This window comes from Eptatretus burgeri, chromosome 4 (genome assembly GCF_056783735.1).
Source record: "Eptatretus burgeri isolate ZD-2024b chromosome 4, Ebu_testis_v1, whole genome shotgun sequence".
Taxonomy (NCBI): domain Eukaryota; kingdom Metazoa; phylum Chordata; class Myxini; order Myxiniformes; family Myxinidae; genus Eptatretus; species Eptatretus burgeri.
In genome coordinates this window covers 9,176,606-9,204,208 of record NC_140964.1, presented here as the reverse complement: position 1 = coordinate 9,204,208, position 27,603 = coordinate 9,176,606, and the positions used below count along the sequence as shown (strand labels likewise).

At 37.9% G+C, this 27,603-nt stretch overlaps 1 protein-coding gene and 1 long non-coding RNA gene across 2 annotated transcripts in view; one reads left to right on the top strand and one right to left on the bottom strand.

Moving 5' to 3' along the window:
• LOC147027443 (uncharacterized) overlaps window positions 1–27,603 on the bottom strand; it is a 123,837-nt gene that overhangs the window by 50,845 nt on the left and 45,389 nt on the right. Inside the window, exons 6-9 of the mRNA XM_085876861.1 lie at window positions 10,206–10,309; window positions 7,150–7,279; window positions 5,169–5,272; window positions 2,877–3,006 (exon numbers count right to left, since the gene is read on the bottom strand). Of these exons, the coding sequence (XP_085732987.1) occupies window positions 2,877–3,006; window positions 5,169–5,272; window positions 7,150–7,279; window positions 10,206–10,309 (468 nt within the window). The remainder of the gene's footprint in view (window positions 1–2,876; window positions 3,007–5,168; window positions 5,273–7,149; window positions 7,280–10,205; window positions 10,310–27,603) is intronic.
• LOC147027445 (uncharacterized) lies at window positions 12,021–14,126 on the top strand. Its single transcript, XR_015056873.1, has 2 exons — window positions 12,021–12,143; window positions 12,239–14,126. It is a non-coding gene; the product is annotated as an uncharacterized LOC147027445 (long non-coding RNA).

Genomic DNA, 27,603 nt, shown 5'->3' with positions numbered 1-27,603 from the left:
AATCTGAATGCAGTAACTATGTCAAAAACATCACACGATGGGACCACAAGGAGCTTTAAATAATACCTATTTTGTGTGCGGAAACCGAGCCTATCCATGGCTTCCAGTTAACTGGACCGGATCATGTTATTTGTCATTCATTTTGCCGCACATGCGCCTGCTAAATATGTCACCTTTTGAGCATTTGAAACGGGGTAAACGGAGTTTTACATCAACTGAATTGTTCTTCATGATTCTCATTCCTCATTCTATGTGTGTCTGTGGGGCTGGCAGAGTTAGCCGCCTCGCTCGAGTCGCTTGCAAATAAAACTGCCTTGGGCATGGTCGGTATTAATTCAGAGGTGGTCGCCCTGCGCACGGTCGCGATGCAAAACCGAGTTGTCCTTGATGTCAGCCTCGCAGCTCAGGGTGGAACATGTGCGTTAATTGAATCTGAATGTTGCACATATTTCCCCGCTAACTCAGAGTACCACCACCGTCCTTGATGTTTCCGGTGGATGTCTTGGAACTCAACGGATGGCACAGAATAATTTTGTCTCTCAAGGGACACTGGACCAACGGGAGTGTGGAGGGAGAGTCACAGGGCCAGGCTGAATGGCAGAGCTGAGCTGTTCAGGGAACTAAGGCGTAAAACTGTACGTGTGCGAAGGGTGCACAAGGAGGCCTATGTGTGAGGAATCTGTGAGGGGGTAGAGCATCACCTGTGGTCAAGTGATACTCATCCTGCTTACAGGAGAATTCGCACATTGTGTTCATCATAGCCCATCCTTCGGTGCACTGCAGTTAGAGCAGAGGGCGGGAGGCTCTTGACAGAGGAGTCTGAAGTGAAGGCCCGCTGGGCTGGCTTTGAGCGGTTGTACCAGGCTGATCCACCAGCTGTCGAGTTGGAAGTCAGGAGTGTTACAATAACAGTTGCTGACCCTCCAATCAACTGTGGTCCACCTTCGCTTGTGGAAACACAGGCTGTGGTGAACCGGTATAAATGGGGTAATGCTCCAGGGATCTGTGGCATCCATGCTGAACTTCTCAAGGTGAGTGGACATGCTGCACTCGTGTCGTTGCATGATGTTCTGTGCTCTGCCTGGAACACAGGCATCATCCCAACTGACTGGAAGAGGGGCCTTGTTGTCCCTCTCTGGAAAGGGAAGGGTGATCGCCAAGACTGCAACAACAACCGGGGGCGCCGCTCTCAGTGCAGTGACGCTGTTCTCAGTGCCGGGCAAGGTCTTTGCTCAGACAATTATTGATAGGGTTCGCCACCATCTGCTTGGGCACCAGCATCCAGAGCAGTCAGGCTTTACATCAAAGAGGTCAACGATTGACCGTATGCTTGCTCTTCGGGTCCTCACCGAATGCAGACAAGAGTTTCGACAGGGGCTGCTTGCAGTCTATGTTGATCTCTGAAAAGCGTTTGATTCAGTGAATCGGGATGCCCTCTGGAGGATTCTTGGTCTTCGTGGGGTGCCACCAAAACTGATCGATCTGATGTCTGAACTATACTCTGGTACGGAGAGTGCTGTGAGATGTGGTGGTACCATCTCTGACTTATTTCCAGTTTTTTCTGGAGTTTACCAGGGGGTGTACTGGCCCCCACACTTTTCAGCACTTGTATGGACTGGATTCTAAGGAGGATGTCGGAGAGATCAAGCTGCAGTGCATCGTTTGGGAATGTCAAGATCACTGACCTTGATTTTGCAGATGATGCAGTCATCTTTGCGGAGACTTTAGATATCCTTTTGGGGACCCTCGAGGTGCTGAATGAGGAGTTGGGGCCCCTGGGATAACGGGTTTCCTGGCTCAAACCTAAGATCCAGGCTTTCAATGACATCTTGGATGCTGCTGTCCTGTCTGTGCCTGTTTGTGGTGAGGATGTTGAGGTCATGGAGGGATTCCCTTTCCTTGTCAGTGATATTCATGTTTCTGCTGGCTGTGAGTCAGGGGTCAATAGACGTCTGGGTCAGGCCTGGGGAGTCATTGATTCACTGGATAATGGGTTGTGGTGCTGCCAGTTCCTGTGCGGGAGGAAAAAGTCCAAGTCTTCAGGTCCTTGGTGCTTCCAGTCTTGCTCTATGGATGTGAGACTTGGACTCTCACAAAGGATCTGAGAGGGAGACTTAATTTCTTTGGTACCAGATCTCTTCGGAGAATCCTTGCGTATGGCTGGTCGGACTTTGTTTCCAACGAGCGGTTGCTGAGAGAGACTCAAATGAGATTTGTTACCTGCATAGTCCGTGAGCGTCAGCTGCGGCTATATGGACATGTGACTCGTTTTTCTGATGCTGATCCTGCGCACCAGATTCTCTCAGCGAGGGAGTCTCATGAGTGGAGGAGGCCAATTGGCCGACCAAGTGCCTCCTGGTTACAGCTGGTTGATCGGCATCTCAAGGCGATGGGGATGGGTCAGGCATCTGCCTTGGGGATGGCCAGGACGCCCCTGGAGTACCGGCGGAAAGTGGACACAGCGACGCGCTGCTCTGGCGCATGCTCACACAACTGACCTGACGTGACTCTGCCATTAAAGACAGGTCCGTGGTCTGTGTTTTCCATTGCCTCTTTTCTGGTCATGCACCCTCTTCTCTTTCCGTGCTTTGTCCCATCCCACCCCCCCATCCCCCGACAACTTTCTGCAGAACACATGTGGTCCACCATCAACCCCCTTCATCGTTATCTGCCTCCCTTGTTTGTCCATCTCCGTCTATTTTCTCCCTCCACACTGCCGTCGGTATTTCCCCCTTCTCCAACTGCTGGTCCTTTTGTTATGGTGTGTCCTGGTCCGTTCTCTGTTCTTGCTCTTCTACAAGCCTTGACGACTTAAACAAAAAACAATACAGGAATGTAAGTACGTCAATCAGCAACAAAGAAGCCACGACACTTACCTGTTGCATCCTCACCAACACTGCTGGTGTCCATACATTCATCTCTGCTGAGGGAAAGTTGAGTCTTGAATAATGCTTCTAAACTCTCCAACGCAGGCGTCCTCGAACAATCGGCCTCAAAATGCACACTCTGAGGTGAGTGGAGAAGATTTCACAACATGTTACACAAGAACATTTTGCGATCTGTTTAGATGTGGTTTTCGTTTGTTTGAGGTGTATTGTGCTTCAAATTAATCACAAGGTACAAGATGATGGAAACCACGAAGCCACGAACATGATAAACATGGTTTAATTTTGGTTCTCTTTCATGGCACGGACACACTGATGCAGTGTTTTGTTTGGAATGTTTTCTTTCATTAATCTTCAACATCTTATCCCATTCATTGGCTGCACACACAGAGAGGAACACAGGCTGAGTGAATCACGTGGTGTGGGCATGTTGGTCTGATGTGAGGAACATGAGGTGTGCAGTGCTGACTGGTTGGCACAATGGCCTGACTTTAATTTGGGGGGTCGTGGGGGTGGGGGGAGATTGATTACCACGCCCTCATAATACCACAAGCAAAACACGAAGGCTGATGAACAAAACAAAACCGAAATTTCCCATTTACTGCTTGTTGGGGTCCAATTAAGGGCTTGGAAGACCAAAGTGGTTGCACCTCAATAGAGACTCAGTGAATAAAAACTGTCCCCACCAGGATGGAGGAAACCCAGCAGGACCTTCAAAGGATTGCAGAGAGAACCTGTTCTTCTTCAATCACCGATATGTGTTTAAATGGTTTTGTCTCTTACCCAAGGTTCAAATCCCAAGACCCCATCAACAACCCCAATCACTGTGACCGCCCACATGACGATGGCTGTTTGCCGTTTACCTCCACCAGAACACACAACTACCAATGCTCCTTCCCACACCCACCAGTTTCTCCAGATCATTACCAACCCCATCCCACACCCACCACTGTGATGAACACTCAACCACAACCACCCCTATCCCCCACCACTATCACATGCTTTTCTGCCTATCTCCCTCCTCTACTCTAAATGGATGAGGGGTGTGTGTGTGTGTGTGTGTGTGTGTGTGTGTGTGTGTGTGTGTGTGTGTGTGTGTGTGTGTGTGTGTGTGATGCTTTTTACCTCTGCTACAAAAAGGTGAAAGAGGTTATATTTTCACCCCTTTCTGTTTGTTTGTTTGTTTGATTGTTTGCCTGTGTGGACGGATCCGGATTAAATTTTGTGGACAGGTTGGATGTGTGACGAGGATGAACTGATCAGATTTTGGTGAAGATATGAATCCGGATCCGACGACGAGAATTTTTAAAGTGATTCTTCACCATTGAGAGATAAGGTGAAAAATGATATATAGCACGACATCTGAAAACGTTGTGGACAGATTTGGACGAAACTTGGTGGACACATTAGGCATGTGACAAGGAAGAATTGCTTCGATTTTGGTGAAGATCTTCATCCGGATCGAGATACGCGACTTATTGAATTTTTGAAGTGATTCTTCGCCATTCAGAGATTGAGCCAAAAAACGATATCGCACTGTTTAGCATGATAGTTCAAAATTTTTATGACATCATTGGTGCCTTCGTTATGACATCATAATTGCACATGTAGAACGCGACATCCAATGAGGATGAAAATTTTTGAGGGTCACCTCGGGATAAAATGGTCCACAAAAAATTTTTTCATGACTTCTTATGGTCACGTGATTCGGCAACCATATTGTTTGATTCAAAAAACCTTCAAAAATCTTTTTCTCTGAAATGGCTGAACCAGTCAACACTGCCAGCATTTTTGAAGTGGAAGTTCTAACGATTTCTCTCCGTAATTCTGCAACACATCAGTACACAAACGCCACGCAAAATACACCAAGGACAACTGCCCAAACACCACACAAAAGAAGTCCTGGCGAGGCACTACAACCTCTCATAGCTCTTTTTCTTGTTCCTCTTTTCCCGCTTGTGAAACCAACTTTCACATTCTCTTTGATCTCCTTTTTCCATCCAGGTCTTCAAGAGAGCTGTTCTCCCCTTGCGTTTTCCCTTACCTCTTATCGTTACCTGATTTTTTTTTTGCTCCCTTTTCCCTGCTGTTGGTATTTCTAACTTCTCCTTCTGCTGTTCCGTTTGTTATGTTGCATCCTGATCCATTCTGTATTCTCACTCTTCCACAAGCCGTGACCATGTATATCCAAAAAAAGTATTAAAAGATTGATGCTGAAGTGGAGAAAAATGTGACAAAGAATTCACACATCAATTTCTGAAATGTGAGTGAAAAACATCCCACCTTTGGCGTCATGAAGGGTTTTGGATGGACGGTTCGAAATAAAGGTGAGCTTTCAGGAGGAGTGTGTGGAAAAGCGAACATCTGTGTTTCCTGAACTTCCATTTCTAAATGTGCCAGTGGGGGATAAAAACATTTTCATTGTTTAAAATACAAAGTTTTTCAAATTGCATTTCTTCATCAGCACATATATTATGTCATTCAGTGATTAAACCAAATACAGATCTCTCACATGCATGTCTTCCTGGTCTTGTGTTTAAAAGTAAATTAAGAAAACAACACATGATATTTGAATCTGGGGTGACAGAATCATGATGTAAAGCTTGGCTGCATCATTTTCTGGGGGAACAGCTGTGCTGCTGATGAAATGCCCCTGCGACCAGCAGACTGGTGCTCATTTTGCCGATCTTGGAGGGACAGGCTGAGTCATCCCCACCTGGTGTTAATTCAACAGCCTAATAGGGGTTGAGTTGAAGACCAATGATCTGAAGCCAAGCACCTCACCGAAGTAGCCAACACCAGGTCTATTTGACAGGATGTCGGGATGGTCTGCCAAAAAGTATGCAAGCTCGGTAGAAATATTCACAATAAATTATCATGTGGAATCATCCCGAAATCCTTCCTTGCTCCATTAACCACACACATGTAGGTGTCATTGGTCATCGGCTAATCGTGTCGCTACGCAACCACCACTCCACCCACCAGGCTAATTGACAGGTGTTGTCCTGCCCTCCACTCCTGGACCTTCATTGCCCTCCACAGAGGTATGAAGTTATGCTTACTTTGTCGAATCCTTCCAAGTTATGAAAATCTCAAGTCTCGATGAATCATGGATGTTCCCACTAAAATTGATCGATTCATGTTTAAACCAAGTATTGATCTTCAAGCAATTTTGAGTTCGGATGTCTGAACAGAAAAATAAGAACTAAAAAGAATCCCGAAATGAAAAGCCTTCCCCATGCACTTAGAACACCAAATAAACTTAAACTCAAAATAAAGGGGGAGATAAACTACTTGAAATAAACTCCAAGGCCAACAAAATAAACAAAAACAGGAGAGAGGAGAAAGGGGGGAGAGAGGTGAAGGGAGGAGAGTGGAGGAGGGGGGGTGGAGGGGAGAGGAAGAATTTATTGAGTCATGTGTTGGTAAAGGACTTTGAAGTGTTTTGAAACCATTTTATTTTTCATACTTTAAGGTTATCAAAAACGAAGTTCCGAAAGAAGCCCTGAACACTTTTGAGTATTTTCCCTGTCGAGAAATATGCAGTTTGAAGGGACGGGGCCTCCATGTGATCAGCTTTCCCCCAAGCAACTGGAACCCAGAACTCATCTCCAAGGCGATAAATAAACTCACGGTCTCCTGCTTAACGTGCTGCACCTGGACTAATGAAGGCCATTTATAGTTACTATGACTTCGCACATTGACATTTTGGCCCAATTATTTAATATTTTTCTCCACATTCTCAAAATAAAGATTTGTTGAACATTTAAAAACAAAAGTTCTCATGATAAAAAAGTTATGGCCTGGACACACACACACACAAGCACACACACAAACACACACACACACACACACACACACACACACAAAAAACCCATCTCCCGGTGCTCATCATGGACCTATCACTGTCTCATGGAGAGAGCTCCGTGGTCTTTGTTTTCCTTCGCCTCTTTTTCCGTCATGCATCCTATTCTCTGTCCGTGTTTTGTCTCCCCTTCCCCCATCCCAGATTTCTGCAGGGCACATGTGGTCTTCCCATCAACCCCCTTCATCGTTATCTGCCTCCCTTGTTTGTCCATCTCCGTCTATTTTCTCCCTTCACCCTGACATTTGTATTTCCCCCTTCTCCTCCTGCTGGTCCTTTTGTTATGGTGTGTCCTGGTCCGTTCTGTTCTTGCTCTTCTTCAAGCCTTGACTACTTAAACAAAAAACAATACAGGAATGTACGTACGTCAATCAGCAACAAAGAAGCCACGACACTTACCTGTTGCATCCTCACCAACACTGCTGGTGTCCATACATTCATCTCTGCTGAGGGAAAGTTGAGTCTTGAATAATCCTTCCAAACTCTCCAACTCAGGCGTCCTCGAACAATCGCCCTCAAAATGCACACTCTGAGGTGAGTGGAGAAGATTTCACAACAACATGTTACACAAGAACATTTTGCGATCTGTTTAGATGTGGTTTTTTTTTTTTTGAGGTGTATTGTGCTTCAAATTAATCACAAGGTACAAGATGATGGAACCCACGAAGCCACGAACATGATAAACATGGTTTAATTTTGGTTCTCTTTCATGGCACGGACACACTGATGCAGTGTTTTGTTTGGAATGTTTTCTTTCATTAATCTTCAACATCTTATCCCATTCATTGGCTGCACACACAGAGAGGAACACAGGCTGAGTGAATCACGTGGTGTGGTCATGATGGTCTAATGTGAGGAACATGAGGTGTACAGTGCTGACTGGTTGGTACAATGGCCTGACTTTAATTTGGGGGGTCGTGGGGGTGGTGGGAGATTGATTACCACCCCCTCATAATACCACAAGCAAAACACGAAAGCTGATGAACAAAACAAAACCGAAATTTCCCATTTACTGCTTGTTGGGGTCCAATTAAGAGCTTGGAAGACCAAAGTGGTTGCACCTCAATAGAGACTCAGTGAATAAAAACTGTCCCCACCAGGATGGAGGAAACCCAGCAGGACCTTCAAGGGATTGCAGAGAGAACCTGTTCTTCTTCAATCACCGATATGTGAATAAATGGTTTTGTCTCTTTCCCAAGGGTCAAATCCCAAGACCCCATCAACAACCCCAATCACTGTGACCGCCCACATGACGATGGCTGTTTGCCGTTTACCTCCACCGTAACACACAACTACCAATGCTCCTTCCCACACCCACCAGTTTCTCCAGATCAATACCAACCCAATCCCCACCCATCACTGTGATGAACACTCAACCACTACCACCCCTATCCCCCACCACTATCACACGCTTTTCTTCCTCTCACCCTCCTCTACTCTAAATGGATGAGGTGTGGTGTGTGTGTGTGTGTGTGTGTGTGTGTGTGTGTGTGTGTGTGTGTGTGTGTGTGTGTGTGTGTGTGTGTGTGTGTGTGTGTGTGTGTGTGTGTGTGTGTGAGAGATGCTTTTTACCTCTGCCACAAAAAGGTGAAAGAGGTTATATTTTCACCCCTTTCTGTTTGTTTGTTTGTTTGTTTGCCTGTGTGGACGGATCCAGATTAAATTTTGTGGACAGGTTGGATGTGTGACGAGGGTGAACTGATCAGATTTTGGTGAAGATATGAATCCGGATCCGACGACGAGAATTTTTAAAGTGATTCTTCACCATTGAGAGATAAGGCGAAAAATGATATATAGCACGACATCTGAAAACGTTTTAGACAGATTTGGACGAAACTTGGTGGACACATTGGGCATGTGACAAGGAAGAATTGATTCAATTTTGGTGAAGAGCTTCATCCGGATCGGGATCTCATAGTTTTTAAAACAATTCTCCACCATTGAGAGACAGGGCTAAAAACAATATATGGCATATTTACCTCCGCCACGGAAGGTGAAGGAGGTGATGTTTTCACCCCTTTCTGTTTGTTTGTTACTTGCAAAATCGAACATTTTTCAAGTGTATTGGTTAGTCGATTTTGTCTGTCTGCCTGTTAAAAGATGACAGGTCACAATTTTAAACCGATCTTCACGAAACCTCACCACATTGGAGAGTTTGTCATGAGGAAGAAGCCCATTGTTTTTGACGTCAAAAGGTCAACTTTGTTGTGATTTCTAAAATCCTCAATTTTCATCGGATTGACTTGAAATTTGAACAGGGTTTATATTTCAGGTCACTGAATTCAACCAACAATTATTTTGGAGGTCCACCTCGGCCAAACGGTCAGCAGAGGCCGAATTTCTAAAATTGTCAATTTTCATCCAATTCACTTGAAATTTGAAGAGGAGTGGCAAATTTGGTCATTGTGAATTCAACCAGCAATTATTTTGGAGGTCAAATTCGTTTTATGGATTTTGCAAGTGACATGCTCTGCACGACGTCTTCGTCTTGATTGTTTGTCTGTCTGTCTGTGTGCAGTATATCTCAAAAAGTTGTGGACGGATCCGGAAGAAATTTGGTGTACATGTTGGGTGTGTGGCAAGGAAGAATTGATTCAATTTTGGTGAAGATCTTCATCCGGATCAAGATACGCAACTTATTGAATTTTTGAAGTGATTCTTCGCCATTCAGAGATTGAGCCAAAAAACGATATCGCACTGTTTTGCATGATAGTTCAAAAATTTTATGACATCATAGGTGCCTTCATTATGACATCATAATTTGACATGAAGAACGCTACATCCCATGAGGATGAAAATTTTTGAGGGTCACCTGGGGATAAAATTGGTCAACAAAAATTTTTTCATGACATCAGAGGTCACGTGATTTGGCAACCATATTGTTTTATTCAAAAAACCTTCAAAAATCTTTTTCTCTGAAATGGCTGAACCAGTCATCACTGCCAGCATTTTTGAAGTGGAAGTTCTAACGATTTCTCTCCGTAATTCTGCAACACATCAGTACACAAACGCCACGCAAAATACACCAAGGACAACTGCCCAAACACCACACAACAACCACACAAAAGAAATCCTGGCGAGGCACTACAACCTCTCATAGCTCTTTTTCTTGTTCCTCTTTTCACGCTTGTGAAACCAACTTTCACATTCTCTTTGATCTCCTTTTTCCATCCAGGTCTTCAAGAGAGCTGTTCTCCCCTTGCGTTTTCCCTTACCTCTCATCGTTACCTGATTATTTTTTTTTGCTCCCTTTTCCCTGCTGTTGGTATTTCTAACTTCTCCTTCTGCTGTTCCTTTTGTTATGTTGCATCCTGATCCATTCTGTATTCTCACTCTTCCACAAGCCGTGACCATGTATATCCAAAAAAGTATTGAAAGATTGATGCTGAAGTGGAGAAAAATGTGACAAAGAATTCACACATCAATTTCTGAAATGTGAGTGAAAAACATCCCACCTTTGGAGTCATGAAGGGTTTTGGATGGACGGTTCGAAATAAAGGTGAGCTTTCAGGAGGAGTGTGTGGAAAAGCGAACATCTGTGTTTCCTGAACTTCCATTTCTAAACGTGCCAGTGGGGGATAAAAACATTTTCATTGTTTAAAATACAAAGTTTTTCAAATTGCATTTCTTCATCAGCACAAGTAGGGAAAGAATACTGGTTCTGGCTCACTTTTCCCCATGTAAATGAATGGGGGATTTTCAGCCATGAAATTTTTCTTTTTTTTCCCCTAAAAAAATAAATCCCCTTTTTAGCCCAAGGTATATTTATTTGTCTCCCCTTTTAACCTGGAGCCTGGTGTTGGCTTAGTGGTTAGGGTGGCGGCTTGGGATCCCAGGGTCCTGAGTTCAAGCCCCGTTGGCTGCTGAATTAACACCAGGGGGTTGACTCAGCCTGCCATCCTTCCGAGGTCGGCGAAATGAGTGCCAGTGTACTGGTCCCGGTGTATGCCCCGGTTAGAATAGGTGTACCATATCCCTGTGTGTCGTAAGAGGCGACCAGGGTTGGCGTCAGGAAGGGCATCCGGCCATAAAACATTGCCTCAAGAAAAAGCCAAACCCCTGCACAGCAGGGAAAAATGGCTGTAAAAACGGTCGTTTTTTTATTTCCCCTTTTAACCTAGGGGCTCTCTATTCAAATAGCCCATACAACAAGATAAAGATTTGTTAAAGGTGATTCTAAAGAAATATCTGAAACGTCGAAGCCTCGGGGCACTCTCTATTCAAATAACCCATACAACAAGATAAAGATTTGTTAAAGGTGATTCTGAAGAAATATCTGAAACGTCTAAGCCCCGGGACACTCTTTATCAAATAACCCATACAACAAGATAAAGATTTGTTAAAGGTGATTCTGAAGAAATATCTGAAACGTCTAAGCCTCGGGGCACTCTTTATCAAATAACCAATGCATATTGTTTAGCTCACTCATTGAACCTATAAACATTTGTTCATTCTCAAATTCCTTCAATAGTTTAATTTTCTTTGCACAATAATCCCCATCTAAAATATTGAAAAACAAAACATTTGAATCATTATATTTTTTAAGATACCCCTTTTGTGCCATTACGAAATGATAAACTTCTCTTAATGATCTCATCTGACCACCTCCTGAGCCACAGGTTATTTTTCTTAAGCCCCGCCCACTTTCCTCTAAGCCCCGCCCACTTTTCTGTGGATTTTTATAAGCCCCGCCCACTTTTGCTAAGCCCCGCCCACTTTTCATGGGGTGTTTTTTTCTAAGCCACGCCCACTTTTCCTAAGCCCCGCCTACTTTTGCTAAGCCCCACCTACTCTTACATCATTTCCAGTTCATCTCTGACTCACAAAGAAATCACAAGAAAATTCCAGCATGTTATGGTTTTGAAAAAATTGCCCAAAGAAGGCCTGCGTGAGCTTGTCTAGGGAATTTCCACAGGAAACCACACCCAACACTCTTTCCCCATAAAAGCCTCATGCCCAGGCTCCATTTTAAACATTTGTTTTTGCTGGCAATGGTGTGCTGTGTGCTTGCCTGGAACTCTCAGACTTGTATGGAACTAAACCTTCAAGTTGATGAACTGGATTCAAACCTCTTATCTGTTGAGGTAAGATTTTTATTTTCCTATTTTTAGTTCCCTTTAAACATCGACTCGTTTAATAATTAAATAACTTAATTAATACATTATTATTTTCTCTCACAGGAAATTGTATCTGAAATGCAACATGAAAATACCGATTTTGCCACAACTTGGGGTGAAATTGTTGGCTTGGTTGAAGACCTTATGAGCGATCAAGACCGACAGAACGAGCAAGACCTTGAGTGGGATGACTTTGGGGTCCCTTGGAACTCTCTGACTTGTATGGAACTAAACCTTCAAGTTGATGAACTGGATTCAAACCTCTTATCCATTGAGGTAAGATTTTATTTTCCTCTTTTTAGTTCCTTTTAAACATCGACTCGTTTAATAATTAAATAACTTAATTAATACATTATTATTTTCTCTCACAGGAAATTGTGTCTGAAATACGAAATGAAAATACTGCTTTTGCTACAACTTGGGGGGAAATTGTTGGCTTGGTTGAAGACCTTATGAGCGACCAAGACCTACAGAACGAGTTCGTCCTTGATGACCCAACCAAAGAGTTATACCTTGGAGACCAGCAAAATCCTGAAAAAGAGTTTTACAGCAATAGTACTCATTGTGAGTTATCAAGACAATACCCACTGAACAAGTTATACGTTGATGAGCCAGAATACAAGTTTTACCTTGGAGACTCACAAATTTTGAAAAAATCAGTAAATGAGTTCTGCCTTGATGGTTTAAATAACTACCTTGGAGACTCAGGAAAAGGGTTCTGCCAAGATGGTTCTAAATATGGGGCCTACCTTGGAGACTCACAAATTTTGAAAAAATCAGTAAATGAGTTCTGCCTTGATGGTTCAAATAACTACCTTGGAGACTCAGGAAAAGGGTTCTGCCAAGATGGTTCTAAATATGGGTCCTACCTTGGAGACTCACAAATTTTGAAAAAATCAGTAAATGAGTTATCCTTAAGAGACTTTGTAAGTTGGTTTTACTTTGAATACTTGAAATGTGGGTTCTGGATTGATAACTCACAATGTGATACATATCTTGGAAACTCAACGGGAATGTGGTTATACCTTGAAGACTTGGAAAGTTGGGTTTATGTTGGACACTTGAAACTTTTTTGGGGGCTTTTATTTATTTATTTATTTATTTATTATTATTATTATTTTATTTATTTATATTTTGGAGACTTTTGGAGTTGCTATAACTCATTGGGATCTAAACCTATCGATGTAGTTCTTTGTCGGATGGTGCTTGATGGGAGCAAGATCAAGAAAGTTCTGGGAAGAAAGTGCAGGCTTACTCCCCCTTTTTACGTCATCAAACCTGAAAGCCTTAAAAGACAGAATTGGAAGAAGAGAAAAAAACAAAAAATATACATTGTTCGTTCTGGGAAGAAAGTGCAGGCTTACTCCCCCTTTCTATGTCATCAAACCTGAAAGCCTTAAAAGACAGAATTGGAAGAAGAAAAAAAAACGTAAAAAATATATATACATATATATAGGTGGAAATCTCATTTTGAAAAAGACATTGTGTTGGGCGAGGATTGAGTTGGGGTTGAGATTTTGAATGTGAGGGTTGGGGTTGAGATTTTGAATGTGAGGGTTGGGACACACACACACACACACACACACACACACACACACACACACACACACACACACACACACACACACACACACACATACACACCAACAAACAAAGTTAAGCCTTGACTTCAGTTGAGGATTCTGTGTTTGGGGTTCACAGATCTAAGAACGTCCACCCCTTGACACACATTATATACTGTTATACACCTCGGACTTGGCGCTCGAGTGTCCACAATGGTGCATAGTAGGGGGGAGTGAAGCGCCAACCCATTGCACACACATTATATACTGTTATACACCTCGGACTTGGCCCTCTAGAGTCCACAAAGGTGTATAGTAGGAGGGAGTGAAGGGACAACCCATTGCTCCCATGGGTATTATCTGCTTAGTTTTGTCTTTTGTAATTCCTGTGAATAAAATGAACCTAAAATCTCTTCCCCTTCCAAATCATATATCTTATAAGTCCAAGGAACCATATCTATTACATCAACAATTTTAAAAAGTTCTTTCGTCCATCGTTTAGTAAAACCCTTTTCAAAATGAGATTTCCACCTATATATTCTTACGATATCACCAACTTTGAACTTAGGTTTTCTGACATTAATCTCTTTTTCATATTTTAATTTTGTAAATGTTTCTGATGACTTCATATTTGTTGACGTGTGAATCGTGTCATTATACTTATCCACAATATCCTGAATAAAAGATGACCATTGTTGTGAACCGAGTTGTGTGAATTTTTTATATAGTCTCTCTTTTAAGGTACGATTAAAACGATCAACAACAACTGCCTTCCCTTCATTAAAGGTACTGTATAATGTAATAGTTATTTTTAGAAAATTCATAAATGTCTTGTTATAAAACTCCCTACCATCATCAGTCCACAATTTTTTAGGTTTTCTCTTACTTTTATTAAATATCTGTTGGAAGGCTAACATAAGAGTATTACCTGTTTTGTTTTTTAATGGTACAACCCACGCATATCTACTCCTCAAATCAATAACGGTTAAAGCATACTTGTACCCCTTATCATTATTGAGTTCAATCAAATCAGCAGACCAGATATAATCTACTTCCTTGGAATAAACTTTCCTTCTCTGAAACTTTGTGAATATTGGTTTATGTAATTCATCAGCTAATTGCTCTTCAGTCTTAATAACATCATTAGAGCCTATAAGTTTTTTGAATTTCCAAGACCAAGTTTCAATTTAGCACTGATCATCTTCTTCACAATGAACCGATCAACTTTTTCTCTCAAGGTTGGATTTTGTATCAGAGACAAATTATACAACATTTCTCTATTGGCTTCATGCTTTTCTTCCAACGTTGTGGTATTCCCATAATCAATATCGTGTCTCATGCACACTTCATCAACTCTATTGATAGGCTTACTCCAGGATTTAGGATTGTCTGCCTCATCTAATCTTTTATCCAAGTTTGTGCCTGGGCCACAGAAAGAATACCCTGGAAGATGTAATTCCCCTGGTATTCCAGTAGTTGTAAATTTACTTCCTGATAAAAACTTTTGTATATCTCCTCCTAGTTTGTGTTGGGAGATAAATTGATTTTTTTTTTGAACCACACACCGAACATATACCTTTTTGTATAACCCTGTTATTTTTACTTTTAATATATGAAATATTTTTAGTATTAGTTTTCTTTTTACATTTGAGACAATAACTCATTTATTTATGAGAAAAATTCCTGCAGAGTGCAAAAACCTTTTTAGTTTCCAACATGCACATTTGAATCTTAATTTTTAAAACATAAAGAATCCTTAGAAATGCCTTCACTCTCTCCCCCATTTATTTAAGAAAAAAAAAAAAACATGAAAAACTTGAATTAAAATACATGTCTTCTCGATGTCAATAGTCTTGTCGAAAGTATTGTAAATAGACTTATCAATTCTTTGTTTTCCTCCTCGGTGGGTTGAGTTATTTTCTGTAATACCCCTAATCTTTTTTTAATCTCACTGGTTTCCATATTTTGATATTTATTTTGTCTCGCTCTTTCCTCCCTCTCCTCCTTCTCTCTCTTCTCTTTTTCCTCCTTCTCGTTCTTCTCCCTCTCCTCCCTCTCCTTCTCTTTCTTCTCCCTCTCCTCCCTCTCTCTCTTCTCTCTCTCCTCCCTCTCTCTCTTCTCTCTTTCCTCCCTCTCTCTCTTCTCCCTCTCCTCCTTCTCTCTCTTCTCTTTTTCCTCCTTCTCTTTCTTCTCCCTCTTCTCCTTTTCCTCCTCTTCCCTCTCTTCTTCAACTCCTTCCTCATCCCTTACTATCCTTGAATCGCTTACACCCCATAGAATATTATACATATATTCATCAGGATTTCTTGTTATTCCTGTATCCAAAATAATTTTTTTTACAACAGGAAACCAATAAAATTTCTTTTGAATTTCTAAAAGAGCCTTACCTTTTCTTAACTTTATAATTTTTTCATTATTTAACATTCTAATTAAATCTAAAGTTGTCGGTTTATCAACATCAGCATAATGCCAATCTTTTATTGAAAATACCTCATTCTTATGTTGTTGAACATATTTATTAGAATACCGAATACCCTTTTCTTGAAGGTATGCTTGGACACAGAAATGATAATTTTCTTGAAGCCTTCTTGCTGTCATTTATGTATTAGAAATATATGTTAGAATAATATTATGGCACGAAACACCTCCCCATCTTCCCAGAGTTAAATCATTTTGTATTTCCTTACTTATTATATATAATCCTGTTTTTTCTGTTTTCATGAGATAAACAAGGGCAAAACCATTATTATATTTACCCTTATTAAATTCTTTTATTTGTTGTTTACTAATCGTGCCCCCACAAAACTCATTCTCGATACCAAGTGGATAATATTCTTCCTTACGAGACTGATTTAATTGTTCCAGGTCTTCGAGGTTAATTTTAAATGACCAATTATACCCTAAATCATTCATATCATACCCCCATTGTTCTATTCTCATACAAACGATACGCCCTTCTTTATAAAAATTAATTTTAATTCGAACTGTGAATTCTGTATGACCTGGAGATAATATCAACACTTCTGTATCTTTGGAATACACGGCTGTTTTATTTAAGGATATATATTGTGATAAATCGCTTAATCTCACCAAGTCATTCGCGTCAGTCGGGCTTGGATAATTTTTTAATTTATAAGCATTTTTCATGTTAATATTTTTGGTTATATTATATTTATGTCGTTCAGCCTGTGCCTTTGTGTAATAATTTGATAAATCAATATCCAGTTCTTGAGATACACCAAAGATAGAACCATCTTTACCAACATAAGTAATTTATATTAGATTAAAAATAATATCATAAAATTTTTTATTTTTGTTGAGTTGAAATAACACATATAGGCATAATTGGCCACAACACTTGGAATTTAATTCTTGGACTTGAAATGTTTGATAAACACCATTCTGTAAGAATTTTATGACTTCAACAGGTGGTGGAAGACCAAAACTATCAAAATAATATTTGTCTTGACTATTCAAAATACAAACCCAATGAGAACCGTTCCCATTATTATCTTCTAAGTTCATAATAATATTCTTTGTATGTTTCGGCACATTTGTTAATTCATCTCTCATACAAATAACCACATTATGAATTTTTAATTTCTTACAATATTTGACAAGTTGTAAATTTGATGTTGTATTCTTTCCAAATTCTTTCAACCACTCATCAATGCTCATTTATTTACTAGAAAGATATAATCCATTACCTCTTTTCGTTAATTTTACACCTGCTTGTGCTATAGAAGAAAGCATATCTCCAACTAACAATCTCGCTTTATCAGGCAGACCTTCAAGTTTTTCAGCAAAATCTACAATTACACCACTTCCACTAATTTGTTTCTCCAACTCTTTGTTATGTCTTTCCAATTCTTTTTGAGCCTGGAGTTGAGCCTTCCTTTCGTTGGCAGTTTTCACCGCTGTTGAAATACCACCCGTCAATGCTCCAACCGCACTTAAACCAGCAAATAAAGGAATTAGAAATGGGAGAAATCCTCCACTCGTCTCTCTTATTGAATATTTTTTCAACATTGGTTTTGTCATTTTAATTTTAAGTGAGCCAGTGTCATTCAAGATTTTAACCTGTTCTCTTGTGAGAAAAACATCAATTCTTACTGCTCCTTTTCTCTGAATTGTATTAACGTTAATCGTACAAGGCTTTTGATTTTGAACACAAGATGATAGTTTATGAAGATTGATTTGATTAACATATACCTCAGTTGGTACTTTGCCACTCATTTATTTAACAAAAAATTATGTGAGACTAATCATCACACCATTATCTGTATTAATCTGCAATTCTGTTTCTTCCAAAAGCAAACAATATGTATCAACTTCTTCACTCTCTCCTCTTTCAATGTATAGGGAAGTATCCACTCGATTAGACTTTATAGTTTCCTTTTGAGCGCTCAGGTCAAACGCATAGATTGTATACAAACTTTTAAATGCTGTCATATCCAAAATAGGTTCTTTATTTCCATTACTTTCACACACCTTTTGGTAAGACTTGTATGCTTCAGCAAAATCATTTTTTTCCCAATTAATTTCCAATCTATCTCGTGGGTAAAATGTTCCATCTAGAGAAACGCGAAGTTGTTTCACCTTAGCATTATCACTCAATGCATTATTCTTATCAGTCGCAGTATCACCATCTGGCTTTTTAAAAATGATCCACAGATATCGTGGCTTTCCTTCCAGAACACCCAAATTCCACGTGTAAGTAGTTTGATTGAGTTTAACGTGTTGACATCTTCTTTTGAGGTATGATACACTGAGTGGTTTCTTTGAGTTAAGTCTTCGATTCAACATCTCTTCTGTTTTAAGATTAGGAGTATATTCACTGATATACCAACTCATTTCCTCAATTACAAATTTATTCTGTTCACCAAAAGCACTACCAACACCAAAAAGCAATCGATTTTCATTATCATTCCTCTGTAGTTGAAATCTAATTTTAAGACCATACAGAACTTTATCATGATCACAAAATCCAAATTTACCTTTAAGAGGAACTGCCACAGTAAAACTATTTTCTGTTTTTGCATCATCATTATACATTCCTTTCCTTTGAGTATATCCAGGGTCTGTGTTTGTTCCCGTTGACATATCAGGAATAAAACCTTCGGCAGACCCCTTTCCCATTCTATCACTGAATGTATAGAGTGTAAATTTTATCATTTCAGATACAGCAGAGACATAATCAACCGCTTCAACTTCTTGTGTCCCAATATACAAACGCACACTATCAAACATTTTCCAGAAGAAATCATTTACAAGTGTAGCGTTTGTGTTATTCCCAGCTTTAGTGAATTTAAATTTACACAACAAGAAACTTTCGGAGAGATTCAAATAGGTTTGTTGATTATTTATTTCAAAACTTTTTGTACCATTCGTATTCCAGTCTGTTCCAGTTATTGCATTTACCTTGAAGTAATCTTCTTTTTTCGTGGAGTTTGAGATAATAATAGTATCATCCAAATCATAGATACTATCAATTGCTTCCATACTTGTATTTATTTAGGAAAAAAAGATGTTAAAACTTTTGAAACCCTGATCCAAGTATTTGAATTATTTTCTGTCGTTCTTTGGGGGACAACTGAGTTTTGCCTTTCTTAATTTCTTTTATTGCTTGTAATTTATGAGATTCCTTCTGAGCATCTTTTATACTCTTTACAGCACCTGCTACATTTCCCACAGCAGAAGCAGTTGAACCAATTAGATCTTTATGTTTAAGAATAGTTGAACCAATACCCATGAGAGTATCAATTATCCCATCTCCTCTAAATTGATGTCCAACACCCCTTTGTCTCTTAGGTTTATAGTATCCTCTACCAAGATACATACCTTCACCCTTGTAGTATGGGGAAAGGAACATCCCATCCCCTGTAATTATTTTATATTTTCCCAACTCGTGTTTCCTCACAATAACCATCGTATTTATTTATTGGAAAACTTCACGTAGGTGAATTCTGATGGATATAACTTCTCCATTAAAAGAAATCACACGATTATCTTGGTCGGTTATCCTAAAATTTACTCTGTGTATGGTTTTTCCTGACACAGGTAGATAAACCAAATTTTTGGGTTCCATATTGAATTTATAACCAATTGGGGTTGAGTATGCGCTGAATGAAAATATTGTATTTGTTTTTTTCCCATCATTATAAGCACCATCAATCAAATCACAGTGAATTAACACCGAATTTATTCCTGAGGATATTTGAATGACATTATCACTGTAAAACGTCCCATTAGTTTCAATCTTTCTTGAGGAGAAACCCAATAACTCTCTAAATGAATTATCAATTGTGAAATCAACCTTGTAGTTATTTTTAACTTTAATCGTTGATTTTGAAGTATGTTTTTGAATGTTTATAGCAATATTTTTTGGTTCATCACCCTGTTCTTTCATAAGACGAGCAATTTCGGAAGATATTTGAGAAATCTCATATGCTCCGGGTGAGACTGTTATCGCTTTGTATCCACTTCCCGGATTATAACTAAACTTGTCATTTTTCTCGGTTATATTAAATAAGGTATTATAAGTTTCCATGGACAATAAAGATGCCTCATATTCTTTTGTTGTGTCAAGTTGTAGTGGGTATGGGAATGAAGATGTGTGGTCGCTTGTTGTGAAATTGAAACTAAGGATTGTGCTTCTCATCTTATTTAATATGAGATAAAATGTCTTTATATTGATATTTATTAATTATTTTCATGTTCATCAACTGGTCTAAAATTGCTGATGCTTCATTAAAACAATTGTTATTTCCAGCCTTCTTACTGCCTAACAACAATAACAGTCTATTAACTAATTGCGATGGGTCATTTGGAAGAAAACTAACACCTGAACCAAGGATACTTAAAGCTTGAATAATGTGTTTCTCCTTCTCATTCTTCCTACTTTTACCAGAAAGAATAACCTTATAATTTAGAGTGTTCAGCAGATCAATATATACTCTATCATCATTATTTTCCATATCCAATGGTTTATCAATATACTTTGATTCATCCCTCACAGTTGAACCTTGTCTTCCATCTTTTGTGAGAAGAAACATTAATCTCGGAGTTAGTTTAACAGGGGGTTGAGCAGAACCCAAGAACCTTAATTCATCATTAAATATCAATACCTTTTCTTGAACAAGATGAAATATTGCTGATTGTTCTGTTGGAATGAGTCCTGCTTTGGTTTTTGAATCTGCTGAATATTCAATGTTTTGAAGAGCATTCACAATATAATCAGGGGGTCGATTAATCTCTTCCAGTTGTTGAAATAAACCTTCATCATCATATTCTAATTCTCCAATATGCTCTAATTCTTCCTCCGTCATTTGACTGAAATCTTTTAACATTTGAAGTTTTTTAGGAGTATATTCTACTGTGGGAACTGTGGAAACATCTTTCATTTTTCCTTGGGAAGTTTTTAAAAGTGGTTTAAAAATTTTTTCTTGTTTTCTTTCAAATGCTTCTTCACCCGTTAGTTTCTGTCTGCGTTTCTTCTTTATGTCTTCCTGCTGTTTTACAACTTTTGAAACCAACTCTTGATGTTCCCTAAATCTTCTTGCTCTTTCTTTCGCATCCATTTATTTATTGAAAAATATCATTTAATATCTCATCTTGTTTCACAACAATATATTTATATTTTTCAGTCGTGTGTTTCATGTAATCCCCAAATTCCTTTTTACTACATAATGTAGAACAATTGTCTCTCCAAAAATTGTTTATATCAATTGAATTTAACTTGAATAAAATAAAAGTATTAGCATTGTTTCTGATGGAATGACGAGGAAGCTGAAAGTACGATTGACTAAGATAAATACAATTACAAGAAGAATGTCTCCCTCTTGTGTAGTAGCTGTCCATTACCGTTTGGTTTCTCTCATTAACACAATCATCAAAGATAACGAGGTTCTTTTTGGATTTATCCAAATCTTGGGGAGACGGTATATCATCCGTATTATCACTCAGAATACAAGTTATCGGTTTTGATTTCTTTTTACATCTCTGTGTATCACAAAATAGTTGTATTATATCTTCAATGTTAAAATCATTTAGGTTTTTTTGAAGTTTAAATAAACCGATTATATCTTCTTTTTGAAGACCAGCATTAAAACCTTGTGAGAGTAGTTGATACTCTGGTTGAAAACTCGACTTTGTGAAAATTATTAAATTATCATAATCTAAAAAGTTGGGAGTGAGGAGCATCTTTAAAAGTAAGCAGGTTTTTCCACATCCACTTGAACCAACTATGAGGCATCTTAATGAATTTGGGAGATTTTTATGGTTGTCAAATTTTATCTTATTTTCCCAAATGGGTAAAAAATCATTCATTTATATATTTGGAAAACAGGTTATTTAATTTATTATTGGCTTTTTTCGAAATTCTATATTTTATCCTAAGTTCAGGTTTAATTTCAAGATAATCCATTATTTTATTTATGCAATATCTTGTGTTGATATTTCCCTGAAAATCACATCCATGAATAATATATAACAACAATCCTTTGAACATTTCTCTAATACGTTCAGTTTCTTCCCTTGTAAGGAAAGGTGTGTTCTCACCCTCGTACTTTACATTCATTTCTCTAATCAATCTTGTAAAGTAATTCATTTTTGGTGTAAATCTAAAAGAATTATTTTCCTTTTTATATTTTTGATTATCATTAATTAGAAGATAATCACAGAATATACATTGTTAATAGGCTTTTGACTCTGTGTTTAATCCCCGTCATTCACACGCAGGACAATTCTCAAATTTGTCATATGGAGAATCATGGAATTCAAGAGGCTCAAAATCAAGTAAACTATTCATATTTATAAAGTAAAACTTTACTTAAACTGAAATTCATCTTCGATATCATCTTCGATACTTTCAGAATCATCTATACTTTCATAACTATCATTTGAACACAAACTCTCGGTGTCATAACTATCGTTTGAATGCAAACTCTCGGTATCATAATCACTCTCATAATCTTCAAAATCTTCAGTTGAATATTGGCTCATTTAATTAGTAGAAAAAAACATTACCATCGATATCGATATACATTTTTTCATTAACAGATTCAACTGCTACATTTTTTATATTAAAGGTAATTTTAAAATGATCCTTAACTACAATTGAACGAAATGTCATTTCACCTGATATATTAACATCCTTTATTTCATCAGGATTTATATCTTTAGGGTTGTTGAAAAAAATACAAATTTCTCCTTGCATATTACAGATGGTCTTATCTTTTCTTTCTAAAGCTTCATCCATAAGGTTTTTATTTTTTGATACCTTTTCTTGTTTCATTGCTTTTTCTAGTTTTGAATATATTGCCAGAAGGAGAGGAGAAACTTTTGTTAGAGATACCTTAATTGATGTTCTTCCAGGTATACTAAAAGCCCTTCCATTGAAGTAAATTGAAGAACTCATCATATCCACCATAATTGTTTTTATCCAATAGTTGTTATATTTATCTTTGTTCAATTTTACATCCTTGACATATTTCTCAGCATCTTTAACAAATGAAGAGATTGATTGAAACTTGTCTTTTGTGTCTTGAAACATTGTATTTATTAAGTGAAAAAGTTGGAGGATAAAATGGTTTTAAGCACAGATTCACCTGTAAAATAAACGAAATTTTCATCAAGAAAATTTTAGTTTAAGCACAGATTCACCTGTAAAATAAACAAAATTTTCATCAAGAAAATTTTAGTTTAAGCACAGATTCACCTGTAAAATAAACGAAATTTTCACCAAGAAAATTTTAGTTTAAGCACAGATTCACCTGTAAAATAAACGAAATTTTCATCAAGAAAATTTTAGTTTAAGCACAGATTCACCTGTAAAATAAACGAAATTTTCATCAAGAAAATTTTAGTTTAAGCAAAGTTTTATTATATAAATATGGTGAATACAACATACTGCGATGTTTGTAATCACGAATATAAACATTATAGAAAACACCTCCGAACCAACAAACACACATTTAATCTATTTCACAAAATATCCCCTCTTGAGTTGGAAAGAAAACATTGTGATACCTGCTCAAAGGATGTTTTGAAGAGTAGTTATAATAGACATCTTCAATCACAAAAACACAAGAAAAATGAGTTTAAAGTAAAGGGAGACTATTATATTGAAAACACTGATGGGGCATTTAAAGGGCATATAAAAATAAGGATTTTTCAATTTGGAGAACCCGGTCCATCATCAATAGTTGAATCAATTGAAATAGTGAAACCTGATGTTGAAAAATTTATTAAAAAACATTAAAAGAAATGAAAACTTTAAAGTTTTATATGGGAGTGAAAATGAATATGAAAAGACAAGATGAAGAACAAACTCCTTATATGAGGACAGATCTTCATTTTATAACATCATTTCAAGATTTTTTGAATAGTGGGGTTTATGAAGAACTATCAAGACAAGAGGAGGATGTTGATAATACAGTGGTAGGAAGTGGATTCAATATTAAAAAATCATCTTTTTAGATATACACATTCTAAAATCAAACCCTCTTAAAGCTTCTTCTTATATTGAATTACCAAAAGAAATAAAACGAAAGAAGGCAGTTGTTAATATTAAGAATAATGATAATAAATGTTTTCTCTGGTCTGTTCTTGCTCACTTACATCCACCAAAATGTAATTCAGAAAGAGTAAAACAATATATGAAATATGAGAATACCTTGGACATTAAAGATTTTAATTTCCCAATGCCACTAACAGATATTCCTAAATTTGAGAAAAAGAATAATCTTTCTATTAATGTATATGGATTAACGGATACAAACAAAGTTCAAATATTAAAAATTTCAAACAACTATAAAAATGAAGAAACACACATTGATCTTTTATATTTTAGTGTTGGAAATAATTCACATTACACATACATCAATAATTTATCAAGATTAATCTCTTCTCAGGTATTCAGAACAGCAAACAAAATATATCCTTGTAAGCGATGTCTTAATTCATTTCATACAAAAGAACGATTAGAACAACATTCAAAATATTGTAGTAATCATAAATCAGCTGTAATTACAATGCCTAAACCTGGTGAAAAGATTTCTTTTGAAGATTATAATAAATCTATCATGCACCCATTTGTGATATACGCTGATTTTGAATGTATCCTTAAAAAGATAAATACTGCTTCTCCTAATCCAAAAGAACCATATACAAATAAATATCAAAAACATATTCCTTGTGGTTTCTGTTATTATATCAAATCATCTGTTGGAGAAAAGTATAATAAACTTGAACATTATCGTGGAAAAAATGCTTCACAAGAGTTTGTAAAACGATTAGAAAAGGATTGTATAAGACTAAGTAAATTAATGAAAGAAACAAATGAACCGATGAAATTAACCATAGAAGAAAAATTAGAATTTAGAAAGAACAATATCTGTCATATTTGTGAGGAGGAAATTGAGGAGTCTAAAGTTAGGGATCATTGCCATCTTACTGGTAAATATAGAGGCCCCGCTCATTCCTGTTGTAATCTTAATTATAAATTACCTTCTTTTATTCCAGTCTTTCTTCACAACAGCACCAACTATGATACACATCTATTTATAAATGAACTTTCAAAAACACCAGGGAATGTTTCTGCCATAACAAACACAAGTCAAAAGTATATTTCATTTACAAAAATGATATTCACAAAACCTATAACTCGTATTCGGTTTCTTGATTCTTACAAGCTTATGGGAACACCACTGGCCAACCTCGCATCAAATCTAAGCTCCACGGGCTCTTTTCCAAATCTTAATTCATTCTTTCCAAAAGAGGAAATTCTAACTAAAGAGGAAATTCAGATTAAAGAGAGAATTCAAAGTAAAGAGGAAATTCTAATTAATGAGGAAATGAATGAAGAAATTCTTACTGAAGATGAAATTCTAATTATACAGAAAATTCGAACAAAGAATGAAATTCTAACTAAAGAGGAAATTCTGATTATAGATGAAATTCTGATTAAAGAGGGAATTCTAACTAGAGAGGAAATTGAAACAAGGAATGAAATTCAAAGTAAAGAGAAAATTCTTACAAGTAAGGGAATTTATCCTTATGGTTATATGGATTCATTTATGAGATTTAAAGAAACACAACTTCCTTCAAAAGAAAGCCTAACCCTAACACTTGGTCGAACCAAGTATTAGTCAAACTAAAGAGTGGAGAAAATCTTAGTCTTGGTATATAAATGGAAAACATAATGAATGTGAAAAATATCAAATAAGTCTTATTGAAAAAATATCTAAAACAAAGGTAAATAAAACAAATATGCGAATCAATTTAAAAACCAATAAGTTAGAGGATGTAAAGAAAATAATAAATATGTTTGAATGGACTGAAAAATTTGATGGTTATCAATTGAACAATGGAAAAAATAATTTACTACAATATCAAAATGATATGCAACTCAGGAGGTGGCCAGATGAGATCATTAAGAGAAGTTTATCATTTCGTAATGGCACAAAAGGGGTATCTTAAAAAATATAAAGATTCAAATGTTTTGTTTTTCAATATTTTAGATGGGGATTATTGTGCAAAGAAAATTAAACTATTGAAGGAATTTGAGAATGAACAAATGTTTATAGGTTCAATGAGTGAGCTAAACAATATGCATTGGTTATTTGATAAAGAGTGCCCCGAGGCTTAGACGTTTCAGATATTTCTTCACAATCACCTTTAACAAATCTTTATCTTGTTGTATGGGTTATTTGATAAAGAGTGTCCCGGGGCTTAGACGTTTCAGATATTTCTTTAGAATCACCTTTAACAAATCTTTATCTTGTTGTATGGGTTATTTGAATAGAGAGTGCCCCGAGGCTTCGACGTTTCAGATATTTCTTTAGAATCACCTTTAACAAATCTTTATCTTGTTGTATGGGCTATTTGAATAGAGAGCCCCTAGGTTAAAAGGGGAAATAAAAAAACGACCGTTTTTACAGCCATTTTTCCCTGCTGTGCAGGGATTTGGCTTTTTCTTGAGGCAATGTTTTATGGCCGGATGCCCTTCCTGACGCCAACCCTGGTCGCCTCTTACGACACACAGGGATATGGTACACCTATTCTAACCGGGGCATACACCGGGACCAGTACACTGGCACTCATTTCGCCGACCTCGGAAGGATGGCAGGCTGAGTCAACCCCCTGGTGTTAATTCAGCAGCCAACGGGGCTTGAACTCAGGACCCTGGGATCCCAAGCCGCCACCCTAACCACTAAGCCAACACCAGGCTCCAGGTTAAAAGGGGAGACAAATAAATATACCTTGGGCTAAAAAGGGGATTTTTTTTTTAGGGGAAAAAAAAAGAAAAATTTCACGGCTGAAAATCCCCCATTCATTTACATGGGGAAAAGTGAGCCAGAACCAGTATTCTTTCCCTACTAGCACATATATTATGTCATTCAATGATTAAACCAAATACAGATCTCTCACATGCATGTCTTCCTGGTCTTGTGTTTAAAAGTAAATTAAGAAAACAACACATGATATTTGAATCTGGGGTGACAGAATCATGATGTAAAAGCTTGGCTGCATCATTTTCTGGGGGAACAGCTGTGCTGCTGATGCAATGCCCCTGCGACCAGCAGACTGGTGCTCATTTTGCCGATCTTGGAAGGACAGGCTGAGTCATCCCCACCTGGTGTTAATTCAACAGCCTAATAGGGGTTGAGTTGAAGACCAATGATCTGAAGCCAAGCACCTCACCGAAGTAGCCAACACCAGGTCTATTTGACAGGATGTCGGGATGGTCTGCCAAAAAGTATGCAAGCTCGGGAGAAATATTCACAATAAATTATCATGTGGAATCATCCCGAAATCCTTCCTTGCTCCATTAACCACACACATGTAGGTGTCATTGGTCATCGGCTAATCGTGTCGCGACGCAACCACCACTCCACCCACCAGGCTAATTGACAGGTGTTGTCCTGCCCTCCACTCCTGGACCTTCATTGCCATCCACAGAGGTATGAAGTTATGCTTACTTTGTAGAATCCTTCCAAGTTATGAAAATCTCAAGTCTCGATAAATCATGGACGTTCCCACTAAAATGTGATCGATTCATGTTTAAACCAAGTATTGATCTTCAAGCAATTTTGAGTTCGGATGTCTGAACACAAAAATAAGAACTAAAAAGAATCCCGAAATGAAAAGCCTTCCCCATGCACTTAGAACAC